This window comes from Salvia miltiorrhiza, chromosome 7, assembly GCF_028751815.1.
Source record: "Salvia miltiorrhiza cultivar Shanhuang (shh) chromosome 7, IMPLAD_Smil_shh, whole genome shotgun sequence".
Lineage (NCBI taxonomy): Eukaryota > Viridiplantae > Streptophyta > Magnoliopsida > Lamiales > Lamiaceae > Salvia > Salvia miltiorrhiza.
In genome coordinates, this window is record NC_080393.1 from 5647771 (window position 1) to 5672236 (window position 24466).

The 24466-nt window shown below is 31.1% G+C and overlaps 4 protein-coding genes and 1 non-coding gene across 6 annotated transcripts; 3 read left to right on the forward strand and 2 right to left on the reverse strand.

Moving 5' to 3' along the window:
• The first annotated feature begins 810 nt into the window (after window positions 1-810).
• On the forward strand, window positions 811-892 carry TRNAS-AGA (transfer RNA serine (anticodon AGA)). Its single transcript has one exon. It is a non-coding gene; the product is annotated as a tRNA-Ser (tRNA).
• A 4169-nt stretch (window positions 893-5061) lies between these two features.
• On the reverse strand, window positions 5062-6100 carry LOC130993753 (syntaxin-related protein KNOLLE-like). The gene is made up of 2 exons (XM_057918790.1): window positions 6059-6100; window positions 5062-5343 (listed from the first exon to the last, which is right to left on the reverse strand). The coding sequence occupies exons 1-2, from the start codon at window positions 6098-6100 to the stop codon at window positions 5062-5064; spliced, it is 324 nt and encodes a 107-aa protein (XP_057774773.1).
• A 681-nt stretch (window positions 6101-6781) lies between these two features.
• Window positions 6782-7429, forward strand: LOC130991971 (copper transporter 1-like). Its single transcript, XM_057916405.1, is given in 2 exon segments — window positions 6782-6970; window positions 6973-7429. Coding segments are annotated over 2 exon segments (438 nt in total). The 5' UTR covers window positions 6782-6871; the 3' UTR covers window positions 7312-7429.
• A 3733-nt stretch (window positions 7430-11162) lies between these two features.
• On the forward strand, window positions 11163-11920 carry LOC130991973 (copper transporter 1-like). Its single transcript, XM_057916406.1, has one exon. The coding sequence runs from the start codon at window positions 11286-11288 to the stop codon at window positions 11751-11753; it is 468 nt and encodes a 155-aa protein (XP_057772389.1). The 5' UTR covers window positions 11163-11285; the 3' UTR covers window positions 11754-11920.
• Window positions 11921-14434: 2514 nt separating this feature from the next.
• LOC130991974 (uncharacterized) lies at window positions 14435-18994 on the reverse strand. 2 transcript variants are annotated; one of them, XM_057916407.1, is made up of 5 exons: window positions 18398-18994; window positions 18209-18307; window positions 17844-18123; window positions 15615-15725; window positions 14435-14984 (listed from the first exon to the last, which is right to left on the reverse strand). In XM_057916407.1, exons 1-5 carry the CDS (start codon window positions 18719-18721, stop codon window positions 14875-14877), a joined length of 924 nt encoding a protein of 307 aa, XP_057772390.1. In that variant the 5' UTR covers window positions 18722-18994; the 3' UTR covers window positions 14435-14874. The 2 variants fall into 2 exon arrangements, with proteins under 2 accessions (XP_057772390.1, XP_057772391.1); XM_057916408.1 differs by lacking the exons at window positions 14435-14984; window positions 15615-15725 and adding an exon at window positions 17215-17416 and having other exon boundaries at window positions 18398-18933.
• Between the last annotated feature and the right edge of the window lie 5472 nt (window positions 18995-24466).

The following is a 24466-nucleotide window of genomic DNA, read 5'->3' on the forward strand; positions in this document are numbered from 1 at the left end:
TTACTGTATATATTTGAAGAGGACTAACTATGAGCATTGCTATGTGCTTTCTTTTAGTTTTGGTGAAACTGAAAATTATAGGAAATGAATGTTTCCAACATACTAGTTTTTCCATTGATATGGTTACATAAGATGTGAATTTCGTCAATCTTTGCTGGGGAAAAGGGTATTTTGTGTTCCTATTTGTAGTTGAAATGTTATGAGTTCGAATTCCATAGTGATTGCACCTAAGTTAGGTGAAGTGCGAGTAGATGTGAAACTACTATCAACATTGGTTAAATTTCAAATTTAAGGCCGCCTAATTATGATTTATGTGTAGCAAAATTTGATATTTCTCCTCTTGGGAATGAAGTAACCATGATCTCAGGGTGGAATGGAACCTTATATACATAATACATGTACGCACTTTTATAGCTAGTCGACCAAAAACGACCAATGCATGGAAAGTCAAACAAGTGGAATTCCAGCTGAAGCCTGAAGTATAATTAGTTACTCCCTCCGTCCACGATAAGTGTGGTGTGGATGAGAGGACACGAGTTTTAAAAAAATATTGGAAGATGTGTATAAAGTAGAGAAAGGTCCCGTCAAGATTGAATTGTTAGGTAATTAATAAATGGTTGTGAGATGGGTTTTTTTATAAATAGTGTGAATATGAGTAAAACTATAAAAGTATATTTTTAAAAATGGAAATATCACACTTATTATGGACGGACGAAAATAGCAAAAACATCAAACTTATTGTGGACTGAGGGAGTACTATTTATATAATTGTGTTTATATAACAAAAATGGAAACACATGGAAATATGAAGTGAGCGTGCCGGAGTGGTTATCGGGCATGACTAGAAATCATGTGGGCTCTGCCCGCGCAGGTTCGAATCCTGCCGCTCACGTATTTTTTTTTTTATCCGATGTACATTTCAGTTTTAATTTCATTAAATTTCAACTGATTTTACAAATCTAGATCATACAATTTGTAGAAATAATATTTTTTTTTTGGGTAAGGGAAAATACCACTAGCCACAATGTTGAGATTATGATTGTGTAACTCTCAAATAAAGAGTTACACTTTATAATTAGATTCAATAAGAAAAAATTAGTACAATTTATTGACAATTTCATGTGCATCTTCTCTATTTTATTTGATTAATACCTGGATTTCCACATTAATATACGACTAAATTAAGGAACTCAACCGCGTTGTCACAGACTCACAATATGCTTCAATTTATATATAGCGCCATTATGGATTTCTGGTTAATCCGAAAGGGAAAGAAAAAGTAATCATCAGATAAGTCTAATTGATTAGATTGGTTTTATGGTATAATCATTAAATATATATGATCTTGAGTATTAATTTTCGTTGTCTAGATTATGCATATAATATTAGTACTTTGTTTTCCTAAAAATAATAATAATAAAAAAAAAGAATAGTACTTTTTAAATCGCAATTGTACTAACAAGTAGTAATAAGGTGCGTAGTACATTAAATAAAGGAGCGATATTAGAAGTGAAGAAAATTATTGGATTTGATTGTTGTGGAAGTCAACATCGACGCATACTTTTGGGACAAACTACTTTTGCTGCAGATTGCTCAAATCAATTCATCTACGTTCCTAAAACAAATGATCCATCACATCCAAAATTTGATTTAGATTTCGAATCTTCTCGCAAAATAGTTTTCAATGTCGAATGCACAATCAAAGTCCCTCATCGATTCGGTTACAGATGTAATTATAGATTTGTAAATGTGAATTAATTAAATCTCAACTAGTTGATTTTGTTTTTCATGAAGAGGCACAAGTATGACTTTTACTCATTTAGCAACAAGAATTCCAAGAATGTGTAAATAGTCATCAAAGTAGATATTTAGGTCCCTTTCCCCCAAATAAAAAAAAAGTAGATATTTAGGTAGTACAAACACAAACAACTTAGTACTACCACAATCTTGTTCTTCAACAATTCAAAACCTTCTCATTTCCTCTATAATAATCAAAACACATTAACCGCTAATTAACACTACTTCAGTTTCTTCTGTTTCCAACACTTTTCAAATATCAAAATCATGGAATCATCCCACATGACATTTTCCCTTGGACAAGGCTCAGAAAATTTATATCTAACCATAATAGATTTGGCCATAGTTTTCATGATGTCACTGCTGGTAGAGTGGATGTCACACACCACTTATTTGAGCAAATTTTCAGACCACCACAATGTTAGAGTTGGTCTGATTCAGACAGCATTTTACGGAATTCGGATGGTGGCGGCGTACGTCGTGATGCTGGCCGTGATGTCGTTCGACGCCAGAATCTTGTCGGCTGCGGTGGCCGGATACAGTCTAGGGTTTCTGGTTTTTGGGAGTAGGGTTTGTGATGAAGATGAGTTAGGTTATCAGAAGCCATCGGATCTTCCACCTTTGACCTGCTAATTAATCGCACTCTCTTTTATTTTGATAATAATTCAAGTGTCCAAGCTTTGTATATTATCTATCGTTTCATGGAGAATATGTCATTTGGCATGAACATTAATTCGATATTTTGACCTATCTAATGATATATGGATTTGAATTATTATTTTCTAGGTTACTTATTCACTCTATAATTTATAACTGTGCTATGATTGTGGAAGTAATTTGGTTGGATAGGCGAACTTGTTGATAATTTGATTTATCATTCAGAAAGAAAAAAAAAAAACTTTTTGAATTTTGACAGAAAATAATTTTACGTTGTATTTGATAATTAAAATTATAAAAATAACTCTGTACTTGTGCAGAATCTGGATCTAATTGATCTTTTCGATATTTGATAATAGTCAGAAATTCATGTGAAATTTCATTAATTGATCTAATTGGTCTCGTCTGTCTGCCGGTTACTTATTTGATTATACAAATTGCTTATATAATTGATACCTCTTATAATTTTTTTTTAAAAAAATCACGACTATTTGGGTTCCAAAAATATATCCATTCTAGATTTAAATAAAAACAATACATCCTCCCTCTCAAATAACTTCCTAGTAGGGGACGGCATAGATTTTAAGAAAAAAATAGTTAAGTGTATTGATAATGATAGTGAAGAAAAAATGTTAATTAGTACTGAGAATGATTAAAGGTTGAAAAGTATAATTAGTATTGAGAATGATAAAAAGGTTGAAAAATAAGAATAAAATAAAGTATTATTAGTGGTGGGGTAATGTTCCAAAATTGATAAATAGTTATTTGGAGGACGTCTCAAAAAGAAAATTTATGAAGTTATTCAGGAGAGGGGGGAGAGTATTGTATATACGTTTCAACTAAAAAATAATACTCATTCCATCCACAGATTAAGTACCCATTTATTTCTAAATTTTTGTTTATGAATTAAGTACCTATTATGTTTTATGGACATTTATACCCCTTACATATTTATGAATACTAAAGTCAAAAGTATGTCCTTTCATTCCACAAATAATATCCTAAAAGATTAATTGTTTATTTCCATTTCTGTACTTTATTTTGTACTGTCAACTGAATCAAAATAAAGAAAAGATATTTGGGAATTATAGTACTCCCTCCGTCTAGGGGTGGTACGGTACGGTATACCTTATTAAATCGATCATACCTTATACCTTACCTTTACCTCCGGTATGGAGAAAATTCATACCTTTACCTTACCTTTTCCTACGGTATACCTTAGTTCGGTATACCTTAAGTACGGTATGGAGAATATACAAAACCTTTACCGTACCTTTATTTCGGTATACCTTACCGAATTTCGGTATACCGTACTTTCACGGTATACCGCACTTTAACGGTATACCAAAATAATCGGTATTACCGAAATCGATAAAATTCAATACGGTAAAAAATTGATAACTTATTTATTTAAAACATGTTTAGATAATTTATAAATATTTTTAAAAATATAAACATAAAAATATATATTATATATTTTACAACTATAGATTTTGATACGATATATACGCGATTTTCAGTATACCAATATATACGGACAACTGCGGTATATCAGAATAAGGTATTGTACCATATTATCGGTATATACCGAATATTAAGGTATATCATAATAAGATATGATACCGCATCACCGGTATATACAGTAATATTAGGTATATGCCGGTATACCAGTAATATGGTATCATACCGTGTTTCGGTATATACCTTTAATACGGTATTTATTGATTTTTCCGATATATACCGCGGTAACGGTATACGCCGGTATACCCCGGTATCTGGAAAATCCATACCTTTACCTTACCTTAAATCTTCGGTACGGTATCATACCTTACCAAAAAAATCGGTATACCTTAAATTCGGTATTTTACGGTACGGTATGGCCGGTATACCGAGTTTTCGGTATATTTTTCCAGCCCTACCTCCGTCCACTAATTGTTGGCCTAGGAGGCAAAACACGGGTTTTAAGAAAAAGTGTATTTTTATTAGTTGAGTGGAGGAAGGGACCCACAATTTATTAAAGGGACCCACAAGTTTGATTAAAATATGAATATAAACTTACCCAAAATAGAGAGGACATAAATTGGTGGACGGACCAAAAAGGCAAGTAGGCCAACAATTAGTGGACGGAGGGAGTAATAAGTAAATCTAAGTTCTCTTCACTAAAAATTTCATTTTTTATTTTTGAGAATCTCAAAAATTCATAATTGACTGTAACTAATTCCAAAGTAAAAAAGCTAGCCGGGATTTGACCGTTACATACTTATTCCCAATTCTTCACTTTTCAAATATCGATTTATAGTTTTGAGTAAAAGGACAAGAATCTATAAGTTAGTCCAACAATAAATCAAGATCGTTGCTTTATTAAGATTTAGAAGTAGTACTCCCTCCGTCCGCGAATTAAAGCCCCATTTGCCTCTAAATATTTGTCCGCGAATTAAAGCCCCATTTGCCTTTTTGTACCCTTTTACCCTCCCTCTTTACTTTAAATTACTACCCTTTGCCATTAATTATCCCACCTAATTTTTTAACCTACTTAATTATAGATTTAAGTATTCATCCTTAATTAATGCAAAATAAATTTATGTCTATTAATTTAGGCTTTCTCTCTCAAATGGAAAGCAGTATGATTCCGATGCACAAGCACCGCCGGCTGCTCCTCTGGTGATCCTTCGCCACCTTGAGGCTCTTCGTCCCGTCGTCGACGTACTGCGTCGCGTTGACGACGTGGTGCTCGATGTCGTCCATCTGCTCCCCCTGCGCCTCCACCATCACCGCCATGTCCAGGAATATCTGGTGCAGCTCCAGCAGGCTCCTCTCGATCTCCTTCGCCGCGTCGTGCCGGTCATGTATCTCCGCCACCGTCTCCACCACCTTCCCCCTCCCGTGCTCCTACAACAAAAAACCATAAATTCAATCACTAATCGAGCTCCGATTTACAGATCTGGACTCATCAGCTGACTAATGCGCAATGATTCATTCATTTATTTATTTGTTTTTTTGCTTTCACTCTCGTGAGATGAATAATCTACTTTTTGCTTTCAGCCGATTAATCAGCTGATTAATTTTACCTGAATCTGGACTCATCAGCTGATTAATTGAGCTCCGGCCTGAATCGATGCGCAATGATTCATTCATTTATTTATTTGTTTTTTTGCTTTCACTCTCGTGAGATGAATCTAGTTTTTGCTTTCAGCTGATTAATCTAGTATAATTTCGTGTAATATTTGCAGGTATGAGGAATATAGTAATTGAGCTCCGATTTGCAGATCTGGAGTCATCAGCCGATTATACATCTTTCTTAAGTAAAGATTAGCAAAAAGTAAACAACTACCCTTATCTTTTACCTACAACACCTTTTTCAGCTTTCTTAGTCTCCGTGCCCAACAGTAAATGGGGCTTTAATTCACGGACGGAGGGAGTATTAGTTTTTGCAACCATTTTTTAATTTTCCATCGTGTACATTAGTTCGTTATTTGGTTAAAAAAAGTTAGTTCATTCTTAATGAAAATATCAATTTTATTATATCGTATTTGTAATTATAATCACATATAGTGTCAATGGTAAAACTAATGTTCTTTAGGTTCACGATATCGTTTTCATTTACGATATCGTTTTCATGTCCATTCACGATATCATCTACTTCCATTTATAGCAGTAGAGTCTACAAAACTTTACTTATAATAATAATGAGATCCAAACTCCACTTATAATAATACTTACTACCATCAACTATTATCCATCACTTTCTTAAAATATGTTCTCTCCACAAAATAGAAACGATATGGTAAACGGATGAAGTATAACATTACTAATAATAGTGTTCACTTTGAAATATGATGTCAATTTAGCCAATCAATTCCATTTCAAACCAATTCGATCGGATATCCATTAATTAATTAAACTAGATTTTTTCTCCGGTTAAATTTTTGAACACTCCCTCATTTTATTCGATATATTCGAGCCAACCAATTATTACTCGTTTGATTCAAGTAGATGAACTGAAAGATAAGAAATCAAATAAAAGGAGTGGTACGGTAACAATAACCATTACTTTTATATATTAAGTGTTTGGTTTAACAATCAAAAGAAATCATTAATAATGATTAACTCGTTACTCAAATCAAACAACAAGTAATGGATTGATCAATTAATTGAATCTTTTTCCAACCTCTAAAAATATCCAACCAACAGTGGGTTTAATCTTAAATAGGTTAAATTGACGTTTGAAAAATCAATCAATCCACCCAATTTGGGATAGGAAACATGTACACATAACTTATTACCTAACAAACTCACAAACAAATTTTTGTACTACCAAAAATAAATGCAGTGTACTATCACACTATTTTAATGATCACAACAACCTTAGCCCCATTCTATTTCTCAGCCACAAACAATCAATCAATCCCCACAAAAAATGAACAACGGTGGTGGGCACATGGAAGGCATGGCGCCGCCGGCACCGGCGACGCAGCGGCGGCGCATGATGATGCACATGACCTTCTTCTGGGGCAAAGAGACACCGAGATTCTGTTCGACGGGTGGCCCGGCCGCGACCATCTGGGCATGTATCTGTTGGCGCTGGCGGTCATCTTCTCCGTCGCCGTCGCCGTCGAGTGGTTCTCCCACTGCAGCGTTTTGAAGGAGAAGCGGCCGGCGGCGGGGCTGCTGCAGACGCTAATGTACTCGCTCAGGATAGGCCTCGCCTATCTGGTCATGCTGGCCATCATGTCCTTCAACGGCGGCGTTTTTGTGGTCGCCGTCGCCGGACATGCCGTCGGGTTTTTCTTCTTCGGGAGTAGGGCTTTTAGGAAGCAGACGGCGGATTCCGATCTGCCGCCGGTGAATTGCTGCTGATCGCTGTCTATTTTAGGTATAATTTAGGGTAGGTTTAATTAATTAGATTTCGCAGTTTTGTTTGATTAATGGTATGTACTTAAATACCTTTGGAATAAAATGTTTGCGACTTTAATTTTGGGGGGATTTTGTTAATTTACCTCTGTCGTCGCTCGGTTTTTAATACGTCGAATGATACTCAACTTTTGCTTGAGATTTTCTACTAAAATTATCTTGAGTATATATATGTGTGTTGGCTAATTATTTTCTTGGGCTAAGAGGCGAATCAGTATATGGATATTATGTTCGATAGTTATTTGTAATTATATACGTAATAATGTGCTATATATCTAATTAAGTAAACAATTCTATATTGAAGCTTGAGATCAAAGATATCCAATTTGAATTCTTGTGATGCGATTTTTAAACTTTTATTTATCTAACAAGAAAATACACCTCTATAACTAGTTATTTCTCATAGTTTTGGAACCTTTCTGTCGATTGACTTATATTAGTCCTATGAAATTAGTCACTCTCCAATATCAAACAAATTAGAAAATAATATAGATATAATTTATATGTATCTTTTTGTTCTTATTTACTATTTTATATATCATTTTCACAAATAATATGGATAAGATAATATTAGTAATATTTTTTTAATATAATTCTAATTAAGAAAGTTAACTATATATTGAGACATCTAAAAAAAGAATTAATTTAATAGAAGGGAGGAAATACAATGGTTTATGCGAGTTTGGGAAAATATACTAATAATTAGAAATTTCAGAAGAGCGCGACCTATAAATCAAGATATGCCTCTAGCAGCAGCAACAATTCATTCTACCAATTACAATGACTTTTAGTCAAGAGCAATATTAGTGGTGGTTCTAATTTCATTTACGGTTTCTCATGTATAATTATTTTAACCGATGTTGAATTCTCAATTAATAGCTACATATATACTTCTGTTGTGGTCAAATATACATAGTATTGTAGGGTTAATGGCATGTAAAATCATAAACTTTGAGCGAATTTTGGTTTTAAACTCTAACAAAAAATTCTGCCTGTAAAATCACGAATTTTGAAATCTTTCTAATTTTGACTACGAGATAAATTTCCAGCCAAAAATAGGCTTAGTTGGCAGCTTGAAATTCAGCGTGACTTAATCGAAGATGCCACAAAAACGACGTCGTTCTTTTAAAAATACAAAACGAAGTCGTTTAACTTAAAAATAAGAATTTTGCATCTTATTAAAAGAATTCCACTGGATGCCAAAATAATTTAGAAATAAATAGAGCTATTATAATAATAGGATGAAAGATAAGATCAAAGCAATTAGAGGAAATTGCCGAAATGATTCTTAATTACTAACGACCTGAATTTCACCGATGATTCCATCGAATAGTTGAGGATTTCTTACTTGAATGCTTCCGACTCTGGAGAAATTTTGGAAGAAATTAAATGATTAAATGAAATAGATTTTGATAATTAGGGCATTTAATTAGAAGATTTGGGGGGAAAATGACTAAAGGAAATAGATAAAAATGTCACATAAGTCGTCAGAAATTTATTCCGTAGTCAAAATCAGAAAATTTCAAAGTTCATGATTTTACAGACAGAATCTTTTGTTAGAGATTAAAACCAAAATTCGCTCAAAGTTCGTGGTCGTTTTACATGCCATTAACCCTATAATCTATCACTTAACACCACAAATGATAACATAAAATCTTGAAAAATATATGATGAGATGCAATTTTCATTCCTATAGTAAAAAAGGGATGCAAATACTTCCAAAGTAACTACAAATTGAGATTTATACAGAAATTGACATCTCATAGTCATAGTAAGGTCCCGTGACTTCTATGATGGGGTCAGATGGCATTTATATTTTGAAGAGTTTTTTATTTTTTTCATAAATTTAATTCTGTGTGTGGAAGGATTGGAAACAAAATAGGTCGTCATGTGATTCTTTACCAGCTGCTGTTTTGATGTAGTTTTGGAATAAATCAGCTGGTCTGTCTCATTGCTTTCATTTTGAACATTGTCACCAACGTGTCGTTTCGACTTCGTATCAATGATAAAAATTATGACGTAATTTTATGGAATGTTGTATAATGAGATAGTATTTTATAAAAAATACTGAATATTTGGGATTTTTTGAATTAAAGAAGAAAATTAGGAACATTTTATATACATAAAAATGCTAAAAATTGAAAACATAATGGAATAGATTTTAATTTATGGTGAGGTGGAAAAAAATTCGCTCAGTCTCTACAAACGGAATCATCTTTCCGTCAAAGAATTGTATAACAAAAAATTATATGAAAAACGTTGAAAGTTTGAAATTTTTAAATAAAAAATGAAAGTTGCATGTATTTTATAAAAATACGGCAAAAATTGGGATTACAAAACACTATTGACCACTTTGTTAATATGCGCATTTAAAAATATATTATATTTATCATTAATATATATATATATATATATATATATATATATATATATATATAGGGTGCGGTTATAGTGAGAACCACAATTATCGTGAGAACATAAGAACCAATAAAATTACTGCATCTGCTATACAAATTAATGCATCCGCTATTAAATTTAATGCATCCGAAAAAAATAATTTTTTTGCTCCCTTCAGGATTCGAACCCAGCATCTGCATCCATTCACCAAGATGATGCATCCACCGTAGATCTTGATGATCGAATGGCTTAAAATGGTTCTCCGTTCTTATTTTATTAGTGGTTCTTATTTGAACCTCTCCCTATATATATATATATATATATTCCCATTAATTATAATACGGAAAATTAATACCCACCGATAGTGCTTGGGACCTGCTGGCTGCTAACAAAAATTGATTTGCGGTATTGCCATTTGCGTATATGTACTCAGAAATTAATGAAGTCAACACTTTGTTGCTATTAATAAATGCACACTTATTTTGTTATATACTTATTCGTCATAAATTATTTCATCAATAAGTCAATGCTTGCTGTCTATATGTCAATTCCTCTATTAATGCGAATCCTATATATAAAAAAAACTCGGCTAATATATTTCGTAAAATGACTTGAATTTAATATAATTAAATATAACTTGATAGTGCCTGAATTAATTTAACTTAAATACAAATAATTAAATTTATTGTCGTTACTCATGTAAAATTGTTTTTTGTTTGAAAAATGAGTAAATTTTCGTTTAATGTTAACAGTACTAATATATAATCTATCGATCAGCCGCACTCAACTTTAAAATTAAACAAATCAAGATTAGTCAAATTTGTTATACCATTTTATAAAATTCTCCCGGATAGTTAAACTAGCATATATAATGTCTTAAACACATCATATATAATGAATTAATTAGTCTTTAAATAATTATCATATTATTTAGTTAAATTGGGTATTTAATTTGATGTGACGATGCATTTCCCCTTCTCCCTCAAAATGCATGAATCGTGAGGCTCTATAGAGGAGCTTGATCTCGTACGGCATGAAGTTTGCAGTTCGCCAAATTATTCAGTAAAATTCCAAATTAATCAATTAATTAAATATAAGCGAATAGTGTCATGACTTTCAGCACAGGTGAAAGGGTAATTAAGCAAATGTATAATAATTACAAATAATAAATTGAAATAGTCAGGCTTCATATATATAGATTAATTTGGTATGAACATATTAATTAAGACACGTGCGTACGTACACTAAGCTGGATCTTCCATTTCTAATTAATTTTGTTTTCTCTTTTATAATTTCTAGTTACATAATATACATATTGAAAATTTAGAAAATTAAGACATGTACAATTCTCTAATGCCATGAAATAGTCAAAACTGAAGTACAAGCTTTGTTAAAGCATGAAGTACAACCCATATATGTAAAAGCATCTCTATTAAACCTCCATCATCTCCCCTATCAAATTTGCTCTCCACCCAATCCCTCCTCCAAACAATCAAAACGCAGCGTTTTCAACATCCGGTAAAATGGATCACGACATGCCCGGCATGATGTCGCCGCCGCCACCGGCTGCCAGCGGCATGAGCGGCCATGATCATGGTGGTGATTCCATGATGGGGTCGTCCATGACACACATGACCTTCTTCTGGGGCACGGACTCCGAGATTCTCTTCTCGGGGTGGCCCGGGACCCGGACGGGGATGTACGTGTTGGCCCTCGTCTTGGTATTTTTCCTCGCCTTTATCATCGAGTTGCTTTCTAGTGTCCTACAGAGGGCCGGGAAAGCCGGCCCTCTGCTCCGGACCCTCGTGCATGGTCTAAGGATCGGGTTGGCTTATCTTGTTATGTTGGCGTTGATGTCGTTTAACGCCGGAGTTTTCATCGTTGCGGTCGTCGGGCATAGTTTAGGGTTTTTCGTGTTTGGAAGTAGGGTTTTCAACAGATTCTTTGCTGATTCGGACAAGGTTAGTTATGATAATCGGGTCGGTTGCTGACGTGGCTCTTTCTGTCTCTCTCTTTTAAGTATTTTTTTTTTGGGTGTGAGTGGAACTTGATGAATATGTATATGTTTGTTAGTATTGTGTGTTAAATTAAGAATGTTTTCTGTAAATTCCTTTCATTATTTGAATCCGTATTGGAATTTGGAGGAGTACATGATAAATTATTGTTTGCGTTTGTTTCTAATTCAGTTTACAAAATAAAGTGAAATCATGTATATCATTTGGTCATTTGAGCTCGATTTGGAATAATAAAAGTTATTGATGTTAATTAATTCGTATTGTTCAGAATTAAGTAAACTGAACAAGCGCGTAGTGTAAACATTAGAAAATAATTTGGGTAGAGAGAGAGAGAGAGAGAGAGAGTTTTTCTCACACATGACATGCATAAACACAGTGAAAATGATGACCTTAATTATATATTGACTTAATGAAAATCACATCAAATTAAAATTACTTTTGTAATAGTTATCAATGATATCACTTTGTGGCGACGTGGGGCGATTATAACCAACAAGTTTGCTAAGTAGGTTTGTGGCGTTTTTTCTTAAATCAACATATTACTTTGTGGGTTTCTTTTGTATTTCCAAAAGGTAAGTTCTAGATTTGCGTAAATTGACTTAGTGGTAAAACGATTACACTATGAGATCAAAAACTTTAGATTTAAAATTATAATAAAAATTTATTTATTCATAATTTAGATTTCAAATTACCATCGCCTGATCTCAAGAAAAAAAGTACTCCCTCCGTTCCAATTGTATATACACAAAATCTTGAATATACCTGGGTGTATCGTACAACCGGATTGACCCATACTCAAAATAGTATTATTTATATAGGTTGAATCAGAATATAGGTTCAAATTAATTAGAGTGCGGATCAAAATTTAAATGAATGCATAACCTGATTTTACGGTTCACCCAAATGTACCCAAGACCACCTCTTGTATATATCATAGGGAGAGGCGAATTAGGACCCCTATCGAATGGCGAAAATTATAGTGGTGTTTTAGTAATGTCATCATTATTTATTAAACACCAGTCGGACTTTTCGTCTTGGTTACTAGATATCGTTCATTCGATTATTAAAAATATTGTTCGGATTCCGCCTAAAAAAATAAAAGCTGTTAATTTTGTGTCATCATTAATTATTATGGTGTTAGCTAGATATTGGTGTGTGTATGGCTAAGCTATCAAATATCAATATCATTATATTAGACAATAAAATATCCTTTGTGACCACTATTTTTTCACTTAATTTGATATTTATGCAACATTAATTGATTCAGTGATATATGACGTGGCAATCATTTTTGAAAATCTTTTCGATGCCTTGGGAGAGAAAGCAAAAAATCACTAAATTTTTTAAAGCAAAGCTTAATCTTATGATACATAATTATATAAAAAGAAATGCTATATATGGTTTAATTAAAGTGATGCAATTATTGGATTAGATATGACATCGTACAATCAAAAGTGCTATTGCGAAAGTCTTTACTTTTACAAAAGAGCTAGCAAATTGTTGCATAAAGAGTCGTGATATGTCAACATATAGTAGTAATATTTAAAGTTACACTTCTACAAAATATAAAGTTATCAAAAATGTTATTTAGGGGCCGAGCGTTTATTTTGAATAACACTCCCTCCGTTCCACTGTAAGTGAGACCTTTTTTTTTGGCACAGAAATTAAGAAATGTGTATTTTGTGTGTAGGTGAAAAAGTGAAAAGATATTTTAAAGAGAAAAACTTTTATCCAAAAATGAAAAAGTCTCACTTACAGTGAGACGTCCAAAATAGAAAAAGTCTCAGATACAGTGAGACGGAGGGAGTATATGTTTTCTCGTTGCACATAAAATAGGTGAGTACTCTTTTTTTTTTATGATGTTTTTTTCTTTGAATACAATGAGACGGAGGGAGTGTATGTATTCATACATTAATTACTTCTATACAAAAAATAATACTCCGAGTACAATTGCTAAGATTCAGTGCCGAGCCGAATCTCGTGTTTTCTCAATTGGGCTTTTTTATTATGGGCCAATGTATCATAAAATCTTACTGAAATGATTTTTAGTTGGGCCTTTAATTGAGTCTCAAAAATTATAAGTACTATTGAGCATTTTTTTAGTTCCGCCAAAAAAGTTTTACTCCTTTAATTAGGGTTTTATTGTTAGCTTAACTATAACTTTCAAACAAATATTTTGTAATTTACTACTCCCTTCATTCTAGTTGATTTGGCAAGTTTCTTTCCAGCATGATTATTAAAGAGAGTAAAATTATAATGTCAAATGATTAAGTGAAACAATCCGAAAAAGAATACATGCTAAATTAAAATGAGACGGAGGGAGGGAGTATAATTTTGCAAACTTATCTTTTATCTCTTTTTTATTTAATTATGTTTCTATTGAAATCATATACTCCTAAATGTAAATGATAAGTACGTCATCAGTTACACCAGAGGTATAACTACTTCCATTTGAACAAATATTCCCAAACGTCATAATCAACTGTCATATACAAAGAATCAATCTCACATTCACACTTGCCTATTCAAGCTTCTTCAATAGGTACTTTCTTTGCCACAAATATCTTGCTTGTACTAATAGATTTTCGAAAGTGCACAAATCATTGTTAACTAAACAACAACATACAGGAAATTATCCATATTAATTGTGTAGGATATATAACATTATTATCGATCTATAAATATATAAACTAAAATACCATTTTACAATTCAAGAAACGACAATACTAACAAATGATATTTTAATTCCCACTAATTCAAAGCAACGAATGCGACCTATCTCCAAACAAATACAGCTAACTTTTGTAACATGAATAAGCAACACATACCCTACATAATTTACAAATCAATGCAACTTGCAACTATTTTATTCATATCCAATAGGAAGCTCGACATCATTTTCATACTAAATTTACAGATAGAGAATGAGAGCCATGTTATTATTTCCCAACCTCATTTATTAATTATTATCTCTTGAAGATTCATTTTCCAACCTGTCCAAATTTATCTTTTTATTTTTCTTCCTGTGCCCCTTAGGAGACTGAACAATTTGGACTAACCCTACATTATTAATCGGGTGTGGGACGAGATAGGATAGCTAGTACGTCCATTCATGCGGCAGTTGCATCTCGTCGGCATCTGGAGGTTGGATCTCCAACTCTGGTGATTCGACCTCGGGCCCACTTGATATTGTAGGTTCATCTTCATCTGTAAAATTAGAAAATATTAGATATTTTTAAATGGCATCAAATATTTGTTGAATTGTCACTATGTCCATTAGCGGAATTATGATAAAATAAAAATGGAAAATATTTGAAGAAGAGAAACAAACGATGTAATAACTTGATGATTCTAATGATTGCTGTGTTCAAGGAAAGAAAGAACAAAACAATTGTTTTCTTTCTTAATTTTTCTGACAGTTCGAAACAATATAATATGCTTAAATTATCTCTTAGCACGAATATTTATATAAATTATTTACAGATTATATCATTATATAGTTAGTGAGTGTTGACTAAATTTGACATTCTATGACGAGAAGGCTTAAAAAAAATACTTGGAATTCCAAATAATAATGATGATGACGGAGACAATTTATTTAACTAAATTAATTGTTATAAGCTTCAGAAATAGATAACCCCACATTTTGGTCCCTACAGGAAATACGATCCCCAAAGTTCAATTATATCAATCATACATTACTGGCTTCAACTGTTGATAAGTCAACTTAAGTTTCATTGTTTTTGCATTTATTTCGAATAAAAAAGGTTAGGACCATTCTAATATGAAGGTTAAGAAAAAAGAATCCATTTACGTGAAAGAGAAAGAATAAGGTACCTTTGGGGGACCCACCACTCGGTGGTGGGGCAATGGAATCTTGTTGAATTCTGCTAAAATGTTTCTCCAGAACTTGAAGCACTCTTGTTGGCATCAACACCATAGAGCAACCTGACGTCATAATTTATTATAATTATAATTATAATTAATGGATGATCACGGTAACAGAGTCTTTTAGACTTCAAATCAAAAGCGACGAGGCAAAATAATTGTCCATTACCCATGTCAAAAGCACAAGATATTATGAGATCTATTATATTTAAAGTAAGTTGTTTCTTATTTATAAGCAACAAAATTATTTAAGATGAGTTTGATGGTCATCTTGTTCTTCTCTTGTCAACATCGAATATGATTGTTTACTAGTATTTGTTGTGTATCGTGTAAATGACAACTATAGATCATATGATAAATAAATTTTAGCTTTTCATAATACTTAAAATAGTATTGGTGTAATTATACAAGGACTCATTTGTTACGCATTATCGAATAAGGTATGATAATTTTTTATTGGGATAATTTTTAATATATGTTACTCCCCCGTCCCACTCCAATAGGCTCATTTTTCTTTTTGGAATGTCCCACTCCAATAGGCTCATTTTCTTTTTTGGGTAAAAAAGTTGTACTTAATTGGTGTGAACCACACCACTTTACTACCACTTTCTTTTTCTTAATCTACGTGCCCAAAAGAAGTGAGCCTATTGTGACGGAGAGAGTATATTAATATCATATTTGATAAAATGCATTAAAATATCTGTAAAATATAATATATTGTTGATATGATTTTAAGATTATATAATTATAATCTACTCCATATACCACATCCGTAAGTGATATACATAATCCATCAAATCAATATAATATTTTCGGAAAGATTTATAAAGGGTTGTGTATTTTTATATTATTTCTTACCAAACAAGATATTAGAGTGTCATACGCATATTATACATTCTAATCACTCATACTATACGAATATTTCATATTATTTCTTATCAAATAAGATGTTAGTGTCATAAATATATTATATACCATATGAGTATTTCATATTATTTCTTACCAAACAAAATGTTAGAGTGTCATAAGTATATTATCACCCTAAGAGCACTCCCAGCAGATCACCTAAATGCATCACTAACTCTAAATTTAGGCTAAAACAATTGAAAATGAGATTTAAAAAAAATGCATCTAGCAGATCCCCTAAATTGGATGGGCCCACAAAAAAATTTACACCTACCTAAATTCAATTCTAAATTTACACCCACCCTAAATTTATTTTAAGCTTATAATTAGTAGGGCCCACACATAATTATTGTTTTTATGTAGAAAATAGGAGATCTGGTGTATGCATTTATAAAATCGAGATCCTAAGATTAAATAGAAAAGTTTTAGGGAGGAATATAGGAGCATAATTTTGGGATTTCTGCTGGGAGTGCTCTAATCAATTGTACCAAATAAGCCGATAAGAGTATAGATATTTTGAGCTGTAATAATTGCTAGACACCTAACTGTTCATAATTTTAATTATTTATTATTATAAAACAATATTCGTGCAAGCTTTACATCATTATATCGTTGTTAAACAAAAGTAAAAGAGATAAGGATCTAGATATCTATCACTGTCTTATTCATTTGAAAAATAAATTAATATAATCAACAAGTCTCTATCAAGAAATTAAAACATATAGGCAGAAAACAAATCATAGAAAGAGCAAAATGAGGGGTGTGTGGCCCTAATTAATTGCTTTCTGCTTTACCCAACGGAGAGAGATCCCACCACGAGAAAGATTCCAAATCAAGGTTATTGGCTGACGCATATTCCAATATATATATTATAAACAAAATAAATTTCGAATATAAGATAAAAGAAGATGCGAAATCAACGGCTGACAAAAACAATCGTGGAATCATTACCCCTCAATAATTCAAGATTCCAAATCGCTCTCACAATAATATCATTTACTTATCTTTGTTTGGAGATTCATTTAGATCCCACAAATATGTAGATCTGACAAAACCAGAAATATAGTTTAATTTTCTTAATTTAACTTAGGTTATTTACTTCGGAAGTCGGTAGTGAATTGATGTATTATCATTTTGGTATCCCATTCAAAGCAGTTAGGATTTCTCTTTTTTCTTGAATAATTTTAGATATCTTTTCAAAAATGGAAGCACAAATGTAAAATTTTATACTATTTGCAAAAAGAAACAGTAATTAAAAATTAAGAAAATTACCCGATTTGTTTTTTAGTTCAGTCGGATCACGGGGCAGGAAAACTCCGGTACCATTAGACCCGATTCTCGTTCCGGATCCGCCAAGAAAAACCGCTTGCATACCCGACCCGGAATATCCATTTATCCCAACTCCTCCCCATTCTATGCCTCTGTATTGCTTATACTGCTGCTCTGTTTTCTGCAACTGTTGCGGCTGAGCTGACTCGCTCCTCCGCCTCACTCGTCTTCCCCGAGTCGAACGCTCCTTCGTCACCGGCGGCTGGTTCTTCAACTCATAAACCTAACAAAACACACACACACAAACTATTAATTAATCGATCGTTTCGGGAAAAAAAATTATTCCGAAAGCGAAACTGCGAGTTTACCTGAATACTAGGCTGAGTCGGATCGTCGGCGCTAACAGAACTCGAGTACGACTCGGTTTTGAGACTGCTAACGGCGCCGGAGTTTTCGTAGCCACTAACCTTCAACAATTCTACCGGAAAATTAGCGGCGAAATATTGGGGAACAAAACAACACGACGTCGGCGATACTAAATTAAATGCTGAAATTACCTCATAAACGTTATCGGCGGCGGAGTGTTCATCGTCGTCGAGCATACACTCGGCCATCTGGCGAGTCAATTCGGCGATGAAATCGGCATCGTCGCCCTCCGACGAGCCGAAGTCGGAGCGGAGCGGCGTGCTGAACCCGGAGGAGGAGGAGGAGTCCCAAGACGACAGGAACTGAGTCGAACTGGAGCTAGGGCTAGAGCTGGAGGCGGATATTATCGCCGCGTCGTGCTGCTCCTTCTCCAGGGGCGCCGAGTTTCGGTGATTTTTGAATAAATCGGAAAACAGCAGCGGTTTGCGGTGATTGCTGTTGCAATCGAAAGCCATGATTAACCTTCCGCGGCAGTTCGATTGGAAAAGCTAAACCTTAAATCGTGGTTGCAGCGGGAGTTTACAGGGGAAGGGAATTTTGGAGGTAGGCTTGATTCCGAATTATGAGTAAATGAATCGGTTAGTGAGGAGAGAGAGAGAGGGGGGAGGTGGTTTTAGTGAGAGAATAGGAGGAATGATGGTGACGAGGATGGGGTTAATTTAAGGGGGTCACGTTGTATAAATTTTATTGGAGTTGGTGTATAAATTATTTCAATCTGGATCTGCTATTTCTTACCTTATGTCTTTTAATTTTCATTTTTATAAAAGTTTGGGTTCGTCTACGTTGCTGGCAATTATAGTGATAGTGTGAATATACATACAATATAGGTAGGAGTATATTAATAGTAGGGTTTATGGGAGAGATTTGTGACTTCGGAAAAGCTAAATGAACACCGAGTGTCCATGACACTCGGTCAAAACCGGAGTTTTTGCACTTAGCCAAAGTGGGCCGGTTTTTTAGTGAATTAGTTATTTACTGATTTGTCCTTACTACTATTTTATTGTTAATATAAATTCGAAATTAGTTTGTTTTCGTTTAGTTTGATTCCTTTTTTTCCGTTTAGTTTGTTTCCTTCTTTTTCTTTCATTTTGTTTCCTTTTTTTCGTTTATTTTGTTTTCTTATTTTTATGTTTTTATTTCATAAGCTTTTCTTAATTATATAAATCAAATTTGAATTTTATTTCTGGAATTCTTTTGATTATTTGTTTCTTGATAAAATAATCTTATATTTGTTTCCAGTTTTTTCTTTCCAAAATTAATATTATTTATTTTTATTCGAAAATTATGTTTTATTTATTTGTTTACTCTACAAATTTTATGAAGACCCTAAAAGTAATCCTATTTTTGTTCCTACATATTATTTTTCTATTGTTTTGAAAATATATTTTTTCTTTAATTTTTTATTTTTATATTCTAAAATTTTGTTTTTTCTTTTCCGAAGATTTATTATTTTGGTTTATCGGACATTATGTTATTTTATTTCTTTCCACTAATTTGGATATTCTTCTAAAAATAATCCTAGATTTGTTTCCATTAAGAGAATGAAATAATATAGTGTGAGTAATGAGAAAAAATAAAATAAAATGAATCGTAAGCATGAGATTTTACTTGTAAAATTATATAACATATAGTTTATTATATTAAAAGCGATACAATAATAAGAAAACGAACTAATATAGTTTGAAGTTGAATTAGTGAATTGAAATAAACTCAATAATAATAATAAGAATGATTAAACTCAATGAAATAAAGTTGAATTAATGAATTGGAATAAATTAGTGAAGTTGGAAAAATAATATTAAAAAATGAATCATACAATGGTATTTTGCTCGGAGAATCATATATATTATAAATATATTATAAATGAAGGAATATATATGTGGGCAATATGAATGTTTAAAATTTGAAAATAACATTTTCGTACGATTGGAAATCGCTCGCGAAACTATTTAACATATATTTGGATGAGAAACAATGTATTATACGATGACATTTTGCAATGTATTGAAAATAATTTGTGAATTTGAAAAAAAAAATACTAAAAAAACATGAATCATGTGATTGGATTCGGTCGCAAAACTATTTAAGGAATACTTTGTTTGAATGTATTATAATAAAGTATTAAATGTAATATAATTATAACAAAATGAATATAGTATTGTATGAGTAACGAAGTCGAAAATAATTATAGTCAATGAAGTAAAGTAGAATTAATTATTTGAAATTAATTACTGAATTTGTAAAAAAAAAAATCTTGTAATATTATGTGGACAAAAATAAATTAAAATACAAAGAAAATTGAATATAATATATATATGCATATTTTGGCTGACTGAACTGAAAAAATAGCAGCCCATTTGTCTCTTATTTTCGGTCCAAATCGCACCTCACCTACTTCCCATATCAGAAATTAATTGAGCCTCTTCAATAAACCCAAACCCCAAAACACGCCTCACCCAATCCCATTCTACTCCTCACCAAATTGTCGTCGTCTTCCTCACAATCTACCAAAAACCCTCGATCCCCCCCAAAAAAAAATATGCGAATATATGTTTGCTTATATCATAAAGATATTCATTTTATATTATTGAAATCTATTTATTATATGAAAACACAGTTTGTGGCAAAATTGTAATTAAAGAATCAATCAAAGGGTATTTATAAAACTCAACAAATCCCATATCACATATCCCATATATTTTCTCTCTCATCTCTCCTCTCTCCCTCTCTCTCTCTCTCATATTTTCTTTTTCATATTTTGATGATTCTTTTTAAAAATCAAATTTTATTTATAAAAAATATTCTATATATATCTTAAATTAAAGATGAATGCAGGATCCTTGATTTGGTATCAAATAATTATTCAACTCTTTTATTGGTATTCTAATTAATTCTAATAATATAATTTATTTTCCTACTTATCAATTGAAGCGTTCTAATAAGATGACATAGGTAATGAGCTAACTTAGAAAAAAAATAATTTTATGCATGATTAGCTTATGTTTTAAAGCTATATATTGTGATGTGAAAACTCTTTTTTGATTGTTTCTTCGTTTTTTTTTTTATTTGAATGATGTGTTTATTCTATAATTTTAAGGAAGAAAATAAAGTTTTCCATCAAATAGATGGAAAATTAAAAATGATACTTTTCAAAATTATAAAATAAAATTAAGGATCTTTACTGAGTAATTGATGTAGATTATTTTATTTTTTAAGAAAAAATAATTTATATTTACTTATATTATATTTAATATTTATTTTTTTATTTATTTGATACATCATTTAATTTATTTATTTTTTATAAATTAACATGGTTAAATAAAGAAATTTAAAGGTCGTGCCACAAGGGGCTCGAATCGAAGACCTTCGGTTTTAGACATTAACCCCTAATCGCTTAACCGATACACACGCTACATCATTTAATTTTGATGCAAAACTATGTTCGACGTGCATCGCACGGGCGAATGTACTAGTATTAGTTAAGTTGGAAGCAAAAATAAAGTATAGTCGTACGCAGTGATTTTGCTCAGAAAACTATATAACATACACTTTATTAAAAGTGATATAATAATAACAAAATGAACTACTATAGGGTGAGTAATGAAAAAGAAATTTTTTAAGTGAATCATGCGATGAGATTTTGCTCGAAAAACTATATTACATATACTTTATTGGAATATATTATAATAAAGTATTATAATTGATATGATGTTAACAAAATGAACCATTATTTGTGTGACTAACGATGTGGCCTTAGTTATTGTAAAACTATGAAATAAAGTTTAATTAATTAGTGAAGTTGTAATAAAAAATAAATTTTATAAGATATATATAATGCATGAATATTTATGTTGGGGAAACCATTGAAGTTGTACAAGCACAAAAAAAAATGCCTAGAATACATTATAAATGAATAAATATATTACAAAATGAAATTATGTGACAACTTATTATGGAGGTACAATATTAAAATTGTGAAATTGGGAAAAATTTAGATTAATATAAGCGTTATTATAATATCATAATGAATTAGTGAAGTTGAAATAAAAAGTATACTCCATTAAATAGAGTTGGATTAATTAATTGAAGTAAATTAGTGAAATTGAGAAAAATAAATAAAATAAAATAAATCATATGCAGGGATATCGCTCGGAAAACTATATAACATATACTTGAATGAAAAACAATGTATTATTGTAAATAATTAAACGTGATATGTCAATAAGACAATGAACTGCTATGGTGTATGTAACGAAGTCGATATAACTATTCGTTATAAAATTATGAGTTATTAATTATTTTAAGTTAAATTAGTGAATATAATATATAAATAAATAAAATAAAGTTAAATGATTCATACGATTGGATGTCGCTCGCGCACTATTTAACATATACTTGAATGAGAAACAAGTTTATATAGTAAAGTATTAAACACGATATATGCCCTTAATACGATGAACTGCTATAGTATACTTAACGAAGTCAATATAATTATTCGTTATAAAATTAAAATGCAGTTAGTTAATTAATTTAAATTAAATTATTGAATATAATATAAAAATACACACACACACACACACACACACACATATATATATATATATATATATATATATATATATATGGATTTTTCATTCTTTTGTGAAGATTTGATTTTTGATTTTTGATTTTTGATTTTATTCATGAAAAATAAATCATAAATATAAAAGTGGTGAATATCTAATTTTAAGGATGATAAAAATCATTCAGAATGTTATACGAAATTCGATCACACTTTTTAACAAACATCTGGCAAACATTCAAATAGTGGATTCAAGTATTAATATTACTTACTTATTAATGGAAAAAAATCATAATTTTCAAAAAAATAAAAACATAATTTCCAAAAATATAAATAATAAAAATTTCGGAAAAAATCTGGAAATATTTTATGAGAATCTCTAAAATAGTGGATTCAAATATAGGATAATTTTGTGGAGAATGAGAATATCTAAATTAGTGGAAACAAATCTATGATTAGTTTTAGAAGAATCACCAAATTATTTGAAACAAATAAAGATAACATAATTTCCAAATAAAAAAAATTGAATAAAAACTAACATAATTTTCAAATATAAAAAACATAATAACAAAATTTTCTAAAGAAATAAATAAATAATCTTAAAAAAATATTAATTAAAAAAAATAATAGCTACAAACAAATCTAGGATTTTTTTTAACAAAAAACCATGAATTATTGGTAACAAATCAATAATAAAAATTTAAAATAATAAATTAAACAATTTTCGGAATAAATAATCATATAAACTTCAAATATATGATTTACATAATTTTCAAAACTAAATAGCTGAAAAATAAGTAAAAGAAAAACCAAAAAAAAAGAGGAAACAAAAAGGAAACAAAAAGAACGTAAAAAAAGGAAACAAAAATAACCGAAAAAAAGGAAACAAAAAAAACAACAAAAAACATTAAATAATATGAGGGGTTAATTAGTAAATACAAAAATTCCTCTAAATCGGCCCATTTGGATTAAATGCAAAAAAACCGGTTTTATGCAGGTGTTCAGGACACCAGGTGTCCATTTATCATCACCCTTGTGACTTATAGTTATATGAGATGGCTATTTTGTAAAGTTTTGATTACCATCTCGTCCATTTTTGTCAATTAATCTTTTTATAAAACCTACTTCTCTTTCCCTCGACAATAATTCACAAATCAAATAATAAAAATAAGCTGTAATACTTTTTTAGAAAAAACATTAAATACGCATAAACATGAATTATTCAACTCACACTTCCAAAGCAGTTGCAATTTTTTTTTATGGATATATACTCCCTTCGTCCTATATTAATAAGATATATTTATCCAAAAAGATAAAAAAAAAAAAAGATAATTATGTATGAACTATGATAATATATAATGTAAATAATGAATTATGTGGTGATATTTATTACTCCAATATATTAGTTTTTCATTTTAGAAAGTGACCTATTAAAATGAGACGTATAAATAAAAAAATATGCTCTAATACTGTGGGACGAAGGGGGTATATTATATAAGGCATTTAATTTATTGGATGATTATAATTATATTTAACGCATAAAATAATTATACTTTTGTGGTTTGTATACTTAAACCACGAAAATGCACGGATGTTTTATATGTTTAAGTATAAATAGTTTGTATTGTCTCAAAAAAAA

What these genes read in the sequence shown, in the direction of transcription:
- LOC130993753 (XM_057918790.1), bottom strand. Translation starts at nt 6,100, where the DNA reads ATGGAAGTAGATGATATCGTGAATGGACATGAAAACGATATC. An exon ending in ATGGACATGAAAACGATATC is followed by an intron (nt 5,344 to 6,058) that starts GTAAATGAAAAC and finishes TTTTTGTTGTAG; the next exon opens with GAGCACGGGAGGGGGAAGGT.
- LOC130991973 (XM_057916406.1), top strand. Translation starts at nt 11,286, where the DNA reads ATGGATCACGACATGCCCGGCATGATGTCGCCGCCGCCACCGGCTGCC.
- LOC130991974 (XM_057916407.1), bottom strand. Translation starts at nt 18,721, where the DNA reads ATGGCTTTCGATTGCAACAGCAATCACCGCAAACCGCTGCTGTTTTCC. An exon ending in CGACTCAGCCTAGTATTCAG is followed by an intron (nt 18,124 to 18,208) that starts GTAAACTCGCAG and finishes GTGTTTTGTTAG; the next exon opens with GTTTATGAGTTGAAGAACCA. An exon ending in TGAACTAAAAAACAAATCGG is followed by an intron (nt 15,726 to 17,843) that starts GTAATTTTCTTA and finishes TTATGACGTCAG; the next exon opens with GTTGCTCTATGGTGTTGATG.